The sequence below is a fragment of the Parasteatoda tepidariorum genome, chromosome 12 (assembly GCF_982258835.1).
Source record: "Parasteatoda tepidariorum strain Cologne lab strain chromosome 12, Ptep-v5.0, whole genome shotgun sequence".
NCBI lineage: Eukaryota > Metazoa > Arthropoda > Arachnida > Araneae > Theridiidae > Parasteatoda > Parasteatoda tepidariorum.
The window spans coordinates 21,636,503-21,657,415 of NC_141766.1; the positions used below are offsets into that span (position 1 = coordinate 21,636,503).

The 20,913-nt window shown below is 27.4% G+C and overlaps 1 protein-coding gene across 2 annotated transcripts in view; it reads right to left on the reverse strand.

Annotated features, from left to right (window-relative positions):
- Nucleotides 1-20,913, reverse strand: part of LOC107440704 (focal adhesion kinase 1) — a 102,024-nt gene that overhangs the window by 40,086 nt on the left and 41,025 nt on the right. For both annotated transcript variants that reach the window (XM_087155987.1, XM_043047568.3), the window contains exons 3-4: nucleotides 4,736-4,913; nucleotides 2,023-2,195 (exon numbers count right to left, since the gene is read on the reverse strand). In XM_087155987.1, coding sequence (XP_087012113.1) covers nucleotides 2,023-2,195; nucleotides 4,736-4,913 — 351 coding nt within the window. The remainder of the gene's footprint in view (nucleotides 1-2,022; nucleotides 2,196-4,735; nucleotides 4,914-20,913) is intronic.

A 20,913-nucleotide genomic window follows, 5' to 3' on the forward strand; every position in this document is an offset into this window, starting at 1 on the left:
TTCTATACATTTTCATAGAGAGCTCAAATTGTGGAGGAGTCACAACAGAATGTTTTTCTTTAATCTCTCTAAAAACTTTAGAGTTAAAAAAATACCATAAACTATATGCTTGAATTGTTTTGTGGGGCCAGGCATGGTGCGTAGTCGCCAAAGGAATCAGCTGGATGATGTACACAGGATCGGCAACCTTGTATCTTCTTCAGTATTTAAGAAGCTTTGAATATTGCTCTGTGCACACTCACACACAACTTTTACTTTTCTATTTTTATCTTATTGTTATGTTTCAGTTGATAATAAATGTTTGTTTGATTTTGTCATGAATTGTCCTCAACTTAATATGAAAAGGTTCGTCCCCCTCAGTTTATTTCATAAAGAGTACATGACCCATTTTAAAAATGTTAAACCAGACATATTAAAAATCTAAAAAAAGTTGCTAACATTAATACTTAATTTTTATAATCATGTTGCTTTTTTCATTCCATACAAATTGTAATTCCTATGCCTTTATTTTTTGCTTCAGACATCTCATCTTTTGATAGTATAAATATAGATGAAGTGAGAATAAATTAGAAGAAGTGAGATTAAACAGAAGTTTGAAATCAATGTTTTGATGAACAATAAATTAAAACATATTTTAAATTATAATACACATAAAAAAAATTTTCAAAAATTGCCCGACCTATTGACATACCTTAAAAAGTGGTAGTGTAGAGTGGATTTATGCCAATATTGAATTCAAAACATCATTAATAATAAAAACCAAACTGTTACCAATAGCATATTAGTGTTGCTCTAGTGAAGCATTAACAACCAAAATAAATTAATTCTGTGCTTTTTAAAAGTTCAATTGCCTAAGTCAAATTGGTATCATAGATTTTCTAGAACTTGTCTAATCAGAATTTTCAATAACTCTTTTTTATGTTTCTCTTTTTCAAAAGGATATATTCAAATTTTTGAAAATCTTGAACTTTCGTAGCTAAATATGGAGAAAATTGTTTAACATAAAAATTAGTTTATCTAGAGTCAATACGTACACATCCTGAACAGTTTTAAAAATCTTTGCACAACAACATGACATTAAAAAGATTCAACTTTAGCCCTCATAACACTAATATTCATCAAAAGTCCATGAGAAATTATTTTAATCTGCTTTTTTTTCTGTCTAACATTTTTAAATAATATGTATTTTAAAACAAATCAAAAAGATAAAAATTGTTTAATTAAAATGCTTTAATAATTTGATTGAAATTGTTTACACCTGCCGAATTAAATGTTAACTTTACTCAAACCTAAACAAAATGAAATTTGCATATATAATATTAATAAAATTAATTTGATTAAGCTGTTTAATTTTTCTTTGGAAATATAAGATGTTACTGTTGATTAAAAGTCAATATATAGTTTTGAAAATAGTACTCAATTTACATTTTACAATTAACATTTATCAAACTTCACAATTTGCTTTCATTAACTTAAATTCATTGTCATCTGTGACTTACAGCTTTATGCCTGAGAGCGCAATGCATGTCGTTCTTTCTCTTGAATGTGTTACGCAATGTGTAAATCAAATTTTAATCTTCTATGCGTTAAAGACTGTTTCAATGTAAAGTATTTCTTCATGCTAATTTTTAACCAATGTGCCTTTGTTATTTATTAATCCACTTTGTTTTGCTATTATAGTGATTATTTTAATTTAAAGTTCTATTTTAGTTTTAACAAAGTTTCTTGAGTTTAAAATTTTAAAACTTTAAGAGAATCATTCTTCCTTAATTAACACTTCATTAGTTAAAAATTATTCATCAATTTTACTAAATTAAAATTAATGTTTAGTAACTTTATTAAGAGTGTTTATTCATAAGAATTACACATTAAAAAAACACTAGTTTCATAAAAATCGAAAAAAACACTGTAAGTCCTCCTTAAAAAAAATGGGTTGGGCTTTTTCTTGAAAATGTCAAGTTTTTAACAGAATTCAAATATTATTATGTTAATGAAAGAGAAATAAGACTTAATTAATCTTACCGCCAGTCATCAGAAGCCAAATTTGAATACTTTTCTAGAATTTGAAACATTCCCACTTCAGTGTGTAACCAGTGAACTTCATTGGAATTGGTATCTAAAATCCGTATTCCAAACAAAGAAACGTATTGGCGAGGAGTATCAGAGAGTTTATTTGTTACAACATTTATTATATCCTAAAAAATTAAAAATCAAATATACAATCTTTTAGTTCAATAGAATCAATCATGTAGCAGTTATAATACATTTTTTTAAACTTCAGCTATTAAAGCAGATTTTGTTAGGAAAATGAAAGATAGTTTCAAAATGCAACATTACTTCAATATATTAAATAAGTAAAAGAAATCGCCAATATAAATATAAGGTAAGAAAAATTACTTTATTCTAGGAGTTTATGCTTTAAGAATTATATTCCCTTCGAAGTTTATAAGTCAGCTGTTTAAAAAAAGTGCATTATCTAATACGATCCTGATCATATTATATATACATATATGTATAGATATATATAGAAAATACCTAAATTACGCTTTTTTCTCAGTTTGTTGCAAAAGTGCTAAGATCCTCTCTCCCATTTTAATTTTTAAGTCATTTTTAGGCCTGTCAACAAAATTAATATTCCTTGTCATTGCAACCTTAGCTACATTGGACAAACCTGACATGCCTTAAAATTTAGACTTAAGGAACATGATAGTAGATATGTCCATTATCAAGAACATGAAAAATCATCCATTTCTGTACATTGTTGGAATCTTGAGCATAAATTTAATTTTGACAATGCCAAAACTATTTCCACTTTAATCACATCAGCTCATCTTGATGTCCTGAAATCTTGTTATATTCATATGAATGCTCATTCCCTAGTTAAACATATTAGTTCTTCACTACCTCTACATAACATGTGAAAATGCATTTTACCCTGATTTGCCCCTCTTAGTCACAGTGATTTATCTTATTCTGCTTTTTATCTTTATTTTTTTTCTCTTGGCTACTCAGGTTTTTTCAGTTTTGTTTCTCATCTTTATTTTCCCATTTTCATTCGAAACTTTAAATTTTATATTTCAAATCAATTTGTTTCTTCTCATTCACATCTGGCAAGTCTAGAAAATGGGCACCCATGTTTGAGTGCTTGAAACATGTGAACTGTTATATCCAATCTTTATATTTTTTAAGCGAATAAAGTTTTATAATCAAGTAATATCTTACTGCTTCAGTTTCTAGGGATTATGTATTTAATTAAAAACTTATTTCATTTTAAACTTTGATCTGGAAAGTTTCAGAGAACTACATCAATCCCTAATCAACCACTTTAAATTTTGAAAAATATAAAGGTAAGGCAGATTGATCTTTGCCATGCACACAGCAATTCGATACAATATGCATGACTACAATTCTTGCTGCTTTTTGCCTAAAATTTCAGTTTTAATTTTTCTTTATAGCTAAAAGTATATTTATTCAGGGTGCTTTTTTCCTCTATAGCATTATAACATTGGAATTTTGAAAAACTGTGAGATTAATGTTGAATCTTTACAAGTGAAACTTCCTCTGGTCAAAAATAGCTATGGCCACTTGAATGAAATTTAAAGTTTTTCACGGGTCTCATAACAAAACAATGAAAGATTATATTTATATTCAAATGATTTTTAAGTAACTCATGACTTATTGCAGATATAAATCTTTAGTTTGCTTTTGAATTTGTTACAAGAATTTTTCTTTAAATGAAATTCACTAAATATTTATGAGTTAGTAATTTAAATTTAGTACATCACGATTTCAAACAACTTAATAGACATAACCTTTAGAAATCTCTACTTTTTAAGATAATGACTCAAAAGTTGGTCTCCATATTTTATGCAGGAATGACACAAAATTTGCAGGCAAACATTGTTATATATATAAAATCATTAATTTCTGAACATTTGTTAAGTGCGACATTTGATCAAGTAAATGTGAATCACATATTAAATTTTTTAACGTAAATATATCACAGAACAATCGAAGATATTGCAAAATAATTTGTGTTTGGAGCAAAATGATTTATGTCGGCTTTCCAGCAAAACAATTTAACAATCCGTCACAAAGAAAAAGAAACTGCATAACTGTTTATTTCATTTTATTTCATAATTTAAGCATTTATACGTAATTTTATATTTAATTAAGGTTCTTCTTTTCTGGCTAGTTTGTTAACCTTTTTTTTCCTTTTTTGCAAAATTAGTTTGATAAATAAAATTATTTCATGATTAAAATATTAATAAGTGAATTTTTTTGGTCAGTACCTGCAGAATGTTTGTAATTATCAAAAGACTTATCGCAAAATAATTCTGCTCCTAGGGGTGACTATATTATTTGATCTTGCTGCCTGATTCTATTTGTCAGTTAAGTTGCAACTTACCTTAAAATTCTCCCTGTGTTTCGATTCCCTTTTTACTCTAAGCTTTGAGACTGAAAAAAGAGCTTCCTTATAGTAAAAAAAATGAAAATTTTTCATTAGTATTTTTTGAATACTGCTTCAACTTTATTTATACCCAATATGGAATTGACTATTTTTAATTTTCAAAGAACTCACTGCAGAGCAAACGGAAATTTCTAAAACACTTTAAGAGATAAGATATGAAGCCTAAAACTAAAATCCAATTTACTATAGGATTTCAAGAAATTTAGTGAACAATTAACAGTGCATATGATAATTTCATTGAATTAAAATAAAAGTAGTACTTACATTAACGTCAGTGGTTTCACCAAATTTTACTATATTGAAATTTCCATTACTAAGGTAGACTTTAAGAGTTGCTTTTTCTAGTTTATCATTGTTGTTACTAAAGGAATCGAATTTTTGATTTTTCGAGTCCCTATCTTTTGATTGACTTTCTTCTAGAGTAATGGAATCCTCTATCATCCTTAAAAGACAAAAATAACAAGAAATAAGAAAAAGAAAGACAAACATAATAGTGTGCAGTTAAAATTTGAAGAAAAGCTACTTTTTCAACAAAAAAGTAAAAAAATTCAAAATAAAATACTTATCTTTTTCATTTACTTTTTTATTAATATTCAAACAAATTCTTTCAACTAAAAAATAAATCTATATTTTTAAAAAATCTTTATTTCTCATTGCTGTTTCTAACTAACATACACTCATGTCCATAAATTAAGGATAATGAAGTTCAGGCACAAAAAGAGACAGAAGCCAAACAAATTTGACTTATTTGTAAAGTCTATGTATTAAACAAAAGGTAAAGAGCAAAAAGATGCTATATGTTTGACATAATTAATAAAAATTGCGATTTTACTCCCTGGAATTTCAAAAAAGAACCTATTTACAAAAAACAGTATAACATGGTTAGTATGATGGTTGATATGGAGTACATCTCCCAGACGATGTAATACAGGCTGTACAACGCCTAGGCATGCTGAGTATCAAATTATCAATCTGATCTTGGGGAATATTACACCACTCATCAAGCAATGCCCTCTGAAAGTCCGGTAGACAGGTGGGAGGGGGCTGACGGGCTGCAATTCGTCGGCCAAGCATATCCCACACATGCTCTATTGGATTCAAGTTCGGTGAGTATGCTGGCCAATCCATACGGGTGATATCCTCCGATTGAAGGCATTCGTCTACAATGTTTGCACGGTGGGGACGGGCGTTGTCGTCCATAAACAGAAATTCAGCACCCATGGCATCCCGAAACAAACGTACATGTTGTTCCAGAATGAGATTCCTATAGATGTGGCCTGTCATCGTTACACTCTGAACATGCGGGTCAGTTCTGGAACCAAGAATAATTCCTCCCCAAACGAGTCATCCTGCACCACCGCAACGGTGTAGTTCAATGGTGTTGTCTTGGTGGTAACGGGTACTTGGCGCTCTCCATATGAAAGTCCGGCGAGAATCAGACTGCAAACTAAACCTGAACTCGTCGGAAAACATCACACAAGACCACTGTTGCGGTGTCCACAATGCATGCTCTCTACTCCAGGCTAATCGCAGGCAATAGTGAGTTGCGGTATGAGGAACACATCTAACAGGCCTACGAGCATATAGACCAATGTGCCCTAAGCGTCTGTACACGGTCTGCCTTGTAACTGTTGTACTGGTAGCTGAAGAGAGCTGTCGAGACAGGTCTGATGCTGTGCCGTCTGTTTCTTTTGGCAGTAACTGCCAAATACCGGTCTTTATTCGGCGTTGTAACTCGGGGGAGACCTGCTCTGTAATGTCTACTCACATTACAATCACCTTGGAATCGTTGCCAAAGCCTGGAGATGACACTCTGGGGGATTCCAAGTTCCTCGGATACTTTCAGCTGGGTACGTTCACATTCCAGTCGTCCGATGATTCTGCCACGTAAAAAATCATCCAAATGCTTCCTTTGTGCCATAACTATGCGATTATTGCACTGAAAGGCTTTTAAAGTGCTTGTGAACAATTTTACTTCTTTGCCACCATTCCTTATATACCCCTCTCTTACACTCTAGTCATTGTGACGTACTACCAGCGTCATCTAGTGGTTTCCTGTAATTTGCATATTCTTCTTCAGGATGTGTGTGATAATTCTACAGGTGAACTTTTAATTTTAGAGTTTGATTTCCGTGTGATTCTGAATTACCCTTAATTTATGGACATGAGTGTATGTTTGCTCAATGTTGCAACATTTGTTACTGTTACATTTAAAAAAAGCAAAATTGTAGAAAAATATACGCAAAATTCAATAAAATTATGTTCAAATGTACAAAAATAACAAGAAATACGAAAAAGAAAGACAAACATAATAGTGTGCATTTAAAATTTGAAGAAAAGCTACTTTTTCAACAAAAAAGTAAAAAAATTAAAAATAAAACAATACTTATCTTTTTCATTTACTTTTTTATTAATATTCAAACAAATTCTTTCAACCAAAAAATAAATCTATATTTTTTAAAAATCTTTATTTCTCATTGCTGTTTCTAACTAACATATGTTTGCTCAATGTTGCAACATTTGTTACTGTTACATTTAAAAAAAGCAAAATTGTAGAAAAATATACGCAAAATTCAATAAAATTATGTGCAAATGTACCGTTTATGCAAAACATAAAAATTTTTACATCTATAATAGGTTTAAATAAAATAAAATCCCAAATAAATGTTAAGTTTCAATTAAAGGTGCGTTGATTCAATAACCCACTTAAACTGACACACTTGTTTTTTAGATAGGAATTTTATATTTAATTGAAGAAAGAAAAGAAAAAATCCTTAAAAAACGATGCACAATTTAATACGGAAAAAAAATTAACAGCTGAATGCAATCAATTCAAAAAATATTTTAAGAATTATTTTGAACACACAGGTATAAGAAATAAGTATTTTGAAATTTCACACATAAATTCCTTCCATATAATATAAATTAATACTTTTATTGCGGCAATGACGTGTTTTTGTGCCATGAATTAATCAACAGCACGCCAATATGGTAGGTCTTTCTTCTTGACTATTAAATTTTAATTCAGAGTTTGCGAAATAGAAAACAGAACCAATTTAGCCAAAATCAAGGTACACTATTTTACCCTACTCTCTCCTATGCTGTATCTTGGAACATGTTCCAAGGTATATCATAGTTCATTGTTTCAAGGTACAATCACAAGACTGTTCAAATAAAATAAAAATGGTAGTGAATCTAAATAAACTATAATATTTTCTAATAACTAAAACATTTAAAAATGTTTTGTTCTATAACTAAATCAAATTCAGTTAACTAGTTTTACAAATAAGGAGATCAAGGTTCTTTATGTACTATAGAGCCGAGGAGGTTTTACAAAAACATATAAAATGAAAAAAAATTGAACTGGGCAATAACACAGATGATGTCACATTTAAAGGGAAGAAAGGGAATAACAAAAAGTGTGAGATAGCAGATTTTGATTAAAATTAAAACATTTAAAATCAGTACATCAATTATTTTTATACATGCATACATATTTTTCATTTTATATTTATTTTAAAACAATATAAATTCTGTTCACTTCAAATGATTTTGCTTCGTACTGTCATAGATTTAATTTTGTATAGAAAAAGATCAATTCTAATAAAGGTTTTAAATTAAGTCTTAGTTAAAAGTTTAAATTTAAAAGCATATTTTCTGAGGGGTTTATAGTTTTGTACATAAATTAATGTGTCAAATGAAATAAGATAGCAATTTAATTAAGTAAAATTATAGTTACAATGTTTTGATTTTCTTTTTTTTTAACTTCAATCTGCTTCAAAATGCATGCGTTGATAAAATAAAGGTGAGATTAAAGCAAAATCTGATTCCAAAATGCTACAATTTACAATTGCTATTTATATTATTATTATTATTATTATTATATATTAATAAAATTTTCTGCTGAAACCATTAATTCTATTTCAGATAAAATAAATACACATACAATCATCATTACTGTTCATTATTTTCCTTAAAATACGTAATTTAAGTTTAAAAATAAAAAACTAGTTTGTACTTTGTTGCCGAACTGAAAATATGTATTTATGTAATATAACATGACTTGGGTAACATTACAAGGGGATGGTAGAGGGCATGGAGAAATATGACACTTAGTGACTAAGGTAGAGAAGGAAGTCAAAATTATTGAAAAAAAGTGTGACATCATTTAAAAACATTCCAATTTGAAGAAATTATTTTCTTTCACCTAGACATTATTTCAATGTTTTTGACGTTGAAGAAGTACTGTAATAATGTTACGGTAATAATTAGAAATAAAAATAATGTTAATGTAATCATTAGATTATGCTAAGAAACAATAATAACCCCCATCAAGAGTTCCATACTGACTTAAATTTAATTATTTTTTAAAAATTTTTGCAAAAATGACTCAAAATCCCATTAGGGTCTCAATTTTATATTTAACTGAAAAGAAACAAAATCAGCATCTAACTCTGAACAATCATCATCAAAATTGTACAAAACAAAGGCTCTGGATTAAAGCATTGGATAAAATTATGGTGAGTATATGTTCCTCTCACTAATCTCTTAAAGCTCCTTTCAATAATTCAGACATATGAAGAAAATTTTCTCAAATAATCATCAATTTATTTTTATTAAGTTATAAACAAAAATTAAATTAAAAAAATTGAAGTATCTTTTTGCTGGTATTTCAGCACAATAATGAAATTTTTCTCTCACGTGTGAGATTTCGAAAACTATTACGATTGTGTAATTTTTTCGTCTTCCTCAAAAATTGAACCGCTGCAACGCTCATAGATTAAATTCATCATAAATTAGTTTATTTAGCGAGACTGGAATGTGTTCACCACTTTCAGCTTCATCCTAAAATACGCTAGTTTTTTGTTGTTTATAATCCTTACTTTGTTTTTATAGATGTTGACAGTAATTGGTCATTTCATTTTTCTTTTTACTTATTTAGCTAATTTGCAAACCTACATAATAGTATTTATTTGACTTTGTTTTTAACAGAAATTCTAAAAACTTACATATAATTTAGAATCAGTTGTCATTTCAGAAAGATGAATAATGATTAAAAAAATTCACTTCTGTATGAAATAAGCGGTTATTTCGGAACACCCTATATATTGATTATAAAAATGAAAAGAAAACTAAAAAAAATCCCCCTAGATAAAAGAAGTCATATACTAATTTAAGTTTATAAAAAGAGTGGTCATTTTGAAACCTGTATATTCATTAAAAAGTATGTAAAGTAAGCAAACAATTCATCTAGGTTAAAATAAGTCACATACTAATTCATTTCGAAACATCCAGTATACTGATTAAAAAGAATTTAAATTAAGAATAAAATATATTTCTGCATTAAGTAAATTATATATTAATTTAAATCTGTAAAGGGCAGTAATTTCAAAACACCAAGTTTATTGATAAAAAAAATATCCAAAGAAAGCAAAGAAATTTTTTCCTGAATTAAATAAGTTAAATACAAATTAAAATTTACAAAGAACGGCATTTGGAAACATATATATTTTTTAAAAAATATGTGAAGAAAGCAAAACATTCAGCCTGGATAAAATAAATTAAGATACTAATTCAGTTCACAACACCCTGTATATTGAATAAAAACAAATTAAAGAAAGCAACAAAAAAAATCTTTCCGGTTTAATTAAAATATATACTAATTTAAATCTATAGAGGGCGGCCATTTTGGAACACCCAGTACATTTATTAAAAAATATGTAAAGAAAACAAAAAAAATTCATCCAAATTAAGTTATGCACTTATTCATTAAAAAAAAAAAAAAAAAAAAAACTAAATATATTGATGAAAAAATATGTAAAGAATGATAAAAAAATCACTCTGGTTTAAGTAAGTTACATACAAATTCAATTTGAAACACCCTGTATTGATAAAAAAAAATGGGTAACGAAAGCAAGAAAATAATTCTTCCTGAATTAAATAACTCATATAATTTAAGTCTATAAAGGGCGGTCATCTAGAAACAGCCGGTATTTTGAACAATATCATTAAGAGGCAGGAACTGTACGAATGATATTGTTTGATATTATAGGAAAAGGAGACATTTTAAATATCGATCTTGATTTCGATTCAATACTTATTCAAAAAATTTTTAGTATTCAGTGACATACGCAAATGCACGGCTCTTGTTAAATGAAAATAAATTTAAAAAAATAAATCATTAACAATTATAAGCTCTTAAAATGTCATTTCAAAAGTGCAATCAATTCGTTTCAATTTATTACACAATGTAATTTAAATTTAGCCTCTTAAATACAGCAATATTTCTAGAGTAAATTAAAACTCTGGAAATCAATTATTTTTATAAAAAAAATTTTTATTTATTTATTTGAAAATATCATTTGATTTAAATGATTAAAATCAACAAACCGTCATCAAATCATCGTTTAACTTATAAAAACTATCGAGTTTTATAAGTTAAATGATTTAGTTTAACTTATAAAAACTCGAGAAATATTAGTTATTATTTAAAGAGCTTCTAAAATTTCAAGCATTTTTTTTAATTATTTATAATATAAACTTGTAATAAAATAATAATCTTAAATGATTTTTAAAAAAAAAAAAAAATTATTTTCAAAAAAATTCGATTATTTCCCTAATTAAAACGATAATCAATCACTCGGAAAAATATCAATTATTATTTGAAAAGCTTCTTAAGTTTCGTACCAAAGCTTTTAATAAAAAACATTGACATTACAATAAACTAAATCAAATCGCACAACGAAGCCCAATAAAACGCGAATCCAACTGGCATAGAGATTTTTTCCTGCATACAAGAAGAAAAAATATTACGGCAGCGAAGCATATCCATGGGAAGTTATACTTGAGTGTGCAAACAAAAACATCGTACATAACTAGGACTGGGCTATAAATCGATATATCGCGACATATCGATTTAACGCCTATATCGACAAACCGATACAGCGACTTTCATTCCAAGCGATGCATCAGAAATCTGATTTAAGCCGCCGAGTGAAGAAGACGATATAACGATATAGCGATATAGCGATACACGCAAGGACTTTTTCTTACGTTCCGATGCCAACTCGCGCTGTGGAAGACGATATTGTTTCGTTATGTTGAGACGGCCTTGACTGATGAGCGGTAGAATCAGAATCACTTTTGAGACCTTATATCGTTATATCACATGTTCGTTTTCGCAACTTCGCGATTTGAAATCGTTTCTTGTAGATTATTTTCAATGGGATTAACTTCGTGATCGCCGTCGTAACCTTGTTCTGAATGCAATCTATTATTGAAAAGAATTTATAAAGAAAAGTTTCTTCATTAATTAGGTAAGTTTTTTATTTATTTTCTGACAAAACTTTTTTTATATTTTTAAATGTGAAAATTATCGGAAATCTAATTTAAGGCACCCATAAGGAATTAAATTACAAAGTAAATAAATTTGTTAGGTTATTTTTTTACTTTCTTTTAATTTATTAAAAACCTTTCGGATAAAACTTCTAATAATTTAATGGGCTTCTATTACTGATTTTAAATTTATAAATCTTGAGTTGTTTTTATTTTTAGAAATAAAGTTAAAACAAAACTTATTTTTTGGACATAAGTCAATAAACTTTATTTGTTCAAAAGAATTTGAAAAGTTTGCGAATTTTATTCATTTCTTTTTTTTTTTTTTTTATCAATTACTACTTCGTTTTATTAGAGAGTAAAATCATTATTTTTTTTTAATTTTCGTCTTATATTATTAGTTAATTAGCTAAATATATTACCGAATGTCACAATTCTTTTGTTTTTATTTTTAAGAATTTAATTAAGAAACTTTGCCTTACTTTGTTTTTCGTTCATAATTCGGTCATTATTTAATTTAATTTAATTATTTATATGAAATAATAATAAAAATAGTGTTTAAGAAGCATTTTTTTTTCTAAAATTTATTTAGCTCTTTGTTTTAAGCATACAAATAATTTTTTAACGAACTTATTTTTTAAATTTTGTTCCTATGCTGTTAGGTAAATATATTGATAAATTTCACTTTTATTTATTTTTTTATTTTTAAACTAAGAAATCTTTTGTTATTTACGTGATCATTTTTAGAAAATATAACAAAACTTGTGTTTACTTCTTCATTAAGAATTTGAACTGAATTGAATTGTGTTTACTTCTTCATTTAAGATCGAACTTAATAATTCTGTAATTATTTACGCATAATAGTACAAGCAAATATTGATTTGTTAAAAAAAAGTTTCTTTTTTAAAAAAAAAAAAAAATTATTTTTAACACTTTGTTTTAAGTGTATAATGAATTTCTTAACAAGCTTTTTTTTTAATTTTTTAAATTTTCTTTCAATAATTTCAGCTAGATATCTTTATAAAATTCCCTTTTTATTTTTAAACTGAGAAATCTTTCAGAGAACGAAAATTTTAAGAAATTATTACAAATCTTATGTTTACTTTTTAGTTTAAAATTCGAACATTTTTAATTTTAAACTTCGGCTTTTAGTCAATCTAGCTTTTATTTTAATTAAAATATATTTTGAAATTTTAAAATCAGCTTTTGTTTAATAACAATATTTTTTTTCATTAAGGGTGTTTTAGGGGTTAACTTAAATTAAGACTGCTTATACCTTATAAACGATAAAAAAGTGCAAATATTTCATTCTGTATCTACACACATTTTTTCAATAAATATTTTAAGTAAGATTTGTACATCTTAGTTAATTTATTTAATATCTTTCTTTAGCAAAACATATATATTTTCAAATTTATAAATTGATTTAAATCAATATGCGTATGAATTCTTGATAGAAATCTGACTTTCTGTGCCTTAAAGTAAATGAAATTCAAAAATACTATATCGCGATACATCGCTATATCGCGATGCAAAACTGACGATATATCACGATATATAATTTCTAATATCGCCCAGTCCTATACATAACCCATGAAAAATACCATAAGGCTTTATTTCTGTGAAAACCTTTCAAATAAAATTGATTAGTTATCCATGGCAAAGGGTTCAAATGTTGTTTATCGATTATTCTGAATAGAAATCTAAATAAAGAACACTGATCATTATTATTTTAAATGCTCTATTTCCAACTTCGCTTTTGAATTGCATTGTTTTGAAAAGGAAAATATAAACCATGACGTCCAAATAACGCTAATTTACGTATGAACAGCAAATTTATCACTTCTCGCGGGAACAGACCCTTGTAGATGATGACAGAAAATTTAAGTTTTCTCAGTCAAAGGTAATAATTGCCTAGGAAGGAAATCAGTAGGAAAAAATAATAAAATAAAAATTATAAATAAATAAAAAACGAACAAACGAGATTATGGAAGATAAGATCCAGTTAAGACAGCAAGTATGTTCAAATTAATGTAAAAACTTTTCTCCGATTTTTTCTACATATACATTTTCTCCTAAATATTATAGAGTTTTGAAAATGAAAAATTTTGAAAATTAATTAAAGGAGAAGCATAAAATTAAAGCATAAAATGATGAAGTAGTAAACTTGTGGAACAAAGAATTGGGCGGGCAAAGTAGATGTATAATTTATTCGAATTATACAACATTAAACAAGGCACTAATTAAATAATAGCAGTTTTTAATTATTTTTTTTTACTGAATTATTTACAACTTTAATTTTAAATTAAATTTTTGAATCATAGTTGTTATGGACATATTTTTATTAAAGAAAATAATCTTTAAAAAAAATTTCTAAATGTCGAAAGATTTAAATATTTGGTTATGAGGTTTTTTCACGTTAGTTCTTGATCACCCAGGAAGTATAAAAAAAAATCTAAAAATAAATAAATAAATAAACAAAAAAGACGTGATTATGAGAAATTTATTTAAAACATCAAGTTATGTCCAAATTAATGCAAAAAATTTTCTCCTGTATAGATTTTCTCCTATATAGTTTTGAAATTTAATTAAAAGAGAAAAAAAAAACTAAACAAACGATGAAATAGTTAAATTCTTGTAAACTGTTAATTTTTGGAATAACAAATATGGCAACAAAAAAAGTTTTTTCCGCAAAGGTCACAACGAATTTATTTTTTTCGATCGAACTGTTAATTAATTATTCCTTAGTGTAATAAGTTTAAAAATTTTAAATACATGTATAACATTTTCGACTTGTTCAATTCATAAAACATTAATACGGCACTAGTTATTTTTTTCACTTTTTTTACAGCAGGTTTTTATTTTATTTATTTTATTCTTTACGTCTTTAATTTTTAAATAAACCTTTGAACTAAAGTTGTTTTGAACATGTCTTGGTTAAAGATAATCTTTAAAAAAGTTAAATGTCACAAAATTTAAATGTTTAGTTATGTAGTTTTTTTTATGTTGGTTTTTGATTGGAAGATAGAGGGATGCCCTTTGAGCTGATTTGCCTTATTGTTCAGTCGATGGCAACCTTTGGCCGACTAGGCCCTTCAACACCAAAATTAGTCCAATTTGGACAGCAATGTATTAAAAACAGCTTTAATACATTATACATTTTTTTTTCTTGCTTGTTAGCTACGCTTAGCACCTCTCACTAATAGTATTCATAATTTTGTTAACTTGTAACTTAAAACGAATCTAAAAAATAATAACTATTATTCATAATAATTTGAATCAAAACAAAATTTGATACATATGTAACCAAATAGTTTCGGCACACAGCTTCAATAATCATTAAATTATATCGCTGTAACGTTGAGTAATTAATATAAAACTTGTAAATTTATTTTAAATAAAATATGCATATCATATTAAACACTATATAAAATATCTACATGCAATCCATAAAAAAAATTAACAAATTATATATAGCTTTAAACTGAAGGCCGAACTCAGTTTTGAAACTTAAGAGAATACAACTATTTTGCATAAAATAACTATTAAAACTTCTATAATGCGTAGCTACCAATTCTTCTATTTTTCTTTAGATTTCATTTTTACATTCAAAGTGATAATAAAATAAATACAAGATATTCAAATCGGACTTTTTTCATAAGTTACCTAATACCATTCACTACAAAATTACTAAAAATCTTTTAATATTTTCCGCGCACCCGCACTATGAAAGAACTATGCTCATGTCTGGTGTAATTTTTAGCGAATTTTTTTTTCAACCTTTAAAATAAAAAATTTTTTATAAAATTGCTCTAAAAATTCTGTTTGTTGGATATTTTTAAAGTTATAGTAAAAAAACGTAAGACAAAAAATTAGTTTTTTTTATAAAAATGTCCGCATCTACATAAATAGTTCAACTAAGTTAACGAAATCCCATGAAGTTATTGCAAAAAACGATCAATAACAATGTAATAATCGACGTAAGTTACAAGCTTATTGCATATTTTATCCCGTCTCACACGGAACACAATGCTGACGTAAAAATACCCTCAATAGTATCATGGGTGATAATCCCTTGCCGTCGGGCTAACTGTCGCTGATTTTCCTGTCCTCGTAACGCAAATACGGGTTAGTTCCATCAAAAAGTCCTCCACGCAAGATAGTTTGTCACAATGAAGGAGTTTCCTTGTCTTCTGGGTTGGATTCGAAATTACAAGTCTACGGAGTTGAGCACTGATATTCATAAATTCAGAATTGAGAGGGCTGTTCAATGCCGGTTATAAAATAAAGTATTCGATGAAATAATGAATGCCATAAATCCAAAAAGAGGGGTCAGTCCAGACATTTTGTGAAAGTTCCAGTTTTTGTAAAATTGAGAAAAAATTACTCGTAATTTGTGAATATAAAATAAACGTTAAGTCACATTCTTTCAATCTGGTCCTGATTTTATGAATTTGTGCAAATAGGGTCCGGTTATCGCAAAAAACTTTTTCAAGGAGTTTTTAAATTGTAAATAGATACAAAATTATGCTCAGCACTGTAAAACTATAATTAAAAAAAATTAAATTTTAAAAAATAAATAGCAATTGCTGCTTTTAAATTAGAGATGCAATATACAAATATTTGGTATTTAGCCTATACCAGAGATGCCAACTGCTCCGGACACGCCAAAATAATTAAAAAAACGGTAGATAATTACAAAGCAAATTTTGCAAATATATGACTATTATTGCTTGCTCTTAAAAAGGTGCAGCATGACATTAGTACAATAAAGTGGTGAATGATATAAACCTACGAATTATTAGGTAATAGTGGTGGATAAAAATCCACTAAACAGAATTTGTTAAACCAAGAATTACAATTGATAAACTACCACTTTAATATATATATTTGCTGTCCGGAGCAAGTTGGCATCTCTGCTATACTACTGAACGCAGAATATTCATTTCGGACGAATAATGGAAGAAGCGTCTGCCGAAGACAAAACTTAATTCGTTTACATCCCTCTTTCTTGTTTCCCCCCTTGGGAAGGGTTTATTCGATTAACAAAACAATAACGAAGATAAACAAATTCGTGAAGGGTCCGATTAAAAGAAAAATCATTCAGCGAAGGGTCCGTTTTTAAATTAAAATATTTTGTGAAGGTCCATTTTTATGAAAAGATATTTTCTGAAGGGTCCATTAACGGACCTAAATTTCTTCTAAACAGACCCCTGAAAAAGTTCTTAGTGAGAAAGTATTACTATACTCTAATAAACTGTTAAAATATAATACTGTAGTTATTAACACAAAATTAGTTTCACTTTGGATTACACACGATTGTGTTTTAGAATTTCATTACAGCTAAGGCATATTTCATATATATATAAAATATTAAAACTATTGAGTAGATAAGAGATAATTAAAGAAATCAGAAAATTAAGAAGTGATCGTATTCAATAGTCAAGAAATGAATAAATGCCGTAAATTCAAAAGATTCTTTGAGAGAAGGTATTGAATGAGAAAACTGTTAAAATATAATACTGTAGTTATTAATATGAAATTGGCTTCGCTCTGGATTATTATACAATTTAACTATAGATAAGGCGTACTTTATATTTAAAAAAAATTAAAGCTAGTAAGTCAATAAGAGATGATCAAAGAATTCAGAAAATTAAGAAGTATTCAATATTCGAGAAATGAGTCGCTGTGACTCAGGCTATAGAGCGTTCGCCTCCCAATAAGATAAGTTCGAATCTCAAGGGTGACAGGTTGACACGAATTATGCTCTCGGCTCGCACCAACCATAGTGCTGATGTAAAATATCTTCAGTGGTAGACGGATCATGGGTTAGAATCCCACTGCCGTCGGTGTAACCATGGAAGGCTTTCGTGGTTTTTCTGTCCATGTAACGCAAATGCGGATTAGTTCCATCAAAAAAATCTTCCGCGAAGGCTAATTAGTTCCAATGCTTTATCCAGGCGTTCCTCTATCTTCTGGGCAATTCAAAATTACAATAAGGCTACGGAATTGAACGTTAATAGTCATAAATTCAAAATTGGATCGGCTGTTCACCACCGATTATAAAATTAAAATAAATAAATAATAGTCAATGAATGAATAAACGCCGTAAATCCAAAAGATTCTTTGAGAAAAGGTATTGAAGTGCTCTAATGAGAAAACTGTTAAATTACAGCATTATTTATGTATAATTTCTCTCTTTATAATACGATTAACAACGCATTTTTTAAACATTGCACTCGCAAAGGGTTTAGTAAAAATGATATTTCTTCTAAAATCAGTTTTTGTTTTAACTTCATATTTCAATAAATGCTTATATTTACTACTTTTCTTCCACGTTTCAGAATCGTTCCGCATTAATGCAAATAGGTTAAGGAAATAGCATTACTGAAAATGAAAGACGAAAGTCTTGTGTTAGAATCAAAAATAAGTAAGAGTTCAAAGCTATAAATCAGAAAAATATATAAGAATAAAAAATAAGTGATAATAATTCTTTAGTAACCACCCCTTTAAATTGCATTAACACTATTTCTATCCCGTTTTTCTTCCGCGCAGAACCCCAACAATGGTCATCATAAGTCACCTCTTGGTAGAAATAGTTATACTAAATAGGCAGGAAGAAAATATTACTAAATTAATATAACAACTAGTTAAACTTGGGGTTTTTTGATACTGCTTTGTATAATAAAGTTTAACTACCAATTACAGCGGTTATAATGTATTTAGCAATAATTTGTAAGCATCATCATTACTCCTTAAAAGTATTATGTAATTTTTTTTTTTTTTTTTTTTTTACACTGGGTGAGTAGCCAGATTTTTCAACAAAAATTAAGCACCTTCTAAGTATTTTTTAAACACTCAAAAAATATTTTTAATCACTTTTCAAAAAAAAAATTCATAATTAGGATCTGTAGAGTAATAAAAATTATTTTTTTCTATCGTTAAAATTTCTTAATTTATAAACATAAAATCAATAAAATTCCAAAACATTTTCAAAAACATTACTTAATCATAGTAAAATAACTAGTTCCTGATAAATATAGCAAAGAAAATTGAGAAAATCATGCATTTTTTGTAATACTAAATAGGCAGGAAGAAAATATTACTAAATTAATATAACAACTAGTTAAATTTGGGTTTTTTTGATACTACACTGCTTTGTATAATAAAGTTTAACTACCAACTGCAGCGGATATAATGTTTTCAGCAATAATTTGTAAACATCATCATTACTCCTTAAAAGTATTATGTTAATAATTTATTTATTTTTTTTACAAAGGGTGCGTAGCCAGATTTTTCAACAAAAATCAAGCACCTTTTAAGTACTTTTTAAACACTCAAAAAATATTTTTAATCACTTTCCAAAAAAAAAATCATAATAAGGATCTGTACAGTAATAAAAAAAAAAATTCTATCGTTAAAATTTCTTAATTTATAGACACAAAATCTATAAAATTTCAAAACATTTTCAAAAACATTACTTAATCATAATAAAATAATTAGATCCCGATAAATATTGCAGAGAAAATTGAGAAAATCATGCATTTTTTATAATTTAGAACGACAATCGACACGGCAAAGAAAAAAATCTCTTTTTAAAAGATAGAAAATTAAGCACTTTTTACAAACCTCAAATTAAAAAAAGCACCTTTAAGGGCTATTAAAAAACGTATATCAAAAATAAGCACCTTTAAGCACTTTTTAAAAACGCTGTTATAACAGTGAGGAATATAGGTAATATTCTTTTAAAAAATAAATAACTCAAAACAAAGCTAAGTGCTCATATTTTCTAAACTTTTCCATTTTGACTTGAACAGGGTGAATAAATACGGATTTATCAGAGTATACTGGACCGGTGGAATAATTTACAAGGGGAGGGCACGACTAGGCACATTTACTTGGGGACAAAACTTGGTCTATTAGTAAGGGTTCACTACAGAAAAAGCGGACTCAAAGTCTACTGAAGAAAATTTTGGGGCTCGAGTGCCCACTTAGACACTTGATAAAATTCTTAGAAACTTCTTTACTACTTTTAAAGAAACATTTGTAGGGGTCTGTCCAGACATTTTGTGAAAGGTCCTGTTTTTGTAAAATTGTGAAAAACTATTCATAATTTGTGAATATAAAATAAGCGTTAAGTCACATTCTTCTTGACCAGGGTCCTGCTTTTGTGAATTTGTGCAAATAGGGTCCTGTTATTGCAACAATTGCTAAAAACTTTTTCAAGAAGTTTTTAAATTGTAAATAGATACAAGATTCTGCTCAACAATTGCTGCTACTAAATTAGAGATGCAACACATAAATATTTGGTATTTAGCCTATACTGCTCAACACAAAATATTCATTTCGGACAAATAATGGAAACAAAATCACTCACATTTTTAATAATTTTAATTGACATATTTTAAATAACACAACTTATTAATGTATCACTTTTAACGTGTTACGCATTATGTTAACTTAAACAATTCTTAAATTCATAATATTTTATTAAAAAAATTGCCAGAAACTAATTTTTATTTACGTAATATTTTATTAATTAAGTTTATGAATAAATACAAATCGATCAATTATTTATTTACAAAAAAAATATGATTTAATATTAATAAGAATGCGCACACGATGTTTGTAAAAGTAGAAATATTTTCTTAGAATACTACATTTGGAATTTAAACTTAGGGAAACTTAGTTTGTCTCGAACCGTCTCTTTCTCTAAATCTCTATCTTTCTAAAGTTAACAAACATATCTTATAATTTTATTCAAAATTGGAGATGAAAATAGACAATGAACTGTTGTTTAGGTTTCAATACACAGTATTCACGAGAATTTATTTCTCGATTTTGTTCTTTTAAATTTGTAGAATTCTGTAAACGTTTTACAAGAAAGATATCTTATATGTCAAAAAAAAAAAAAAAAAGAAACGCTGCAAGGAGTTAAGAGACCAGGAACATTTTAAAAATCCATTTTTTTACTCTTCATGATCGCTATTTATTAACATTATAATTTTAACCATTATCACTTTTTGAAAGATTAAATTACAACTACAATCTAAATAAGTAATATTAATTAATTTAAAATACAAATAAAATATTATCTTCAAATTAAT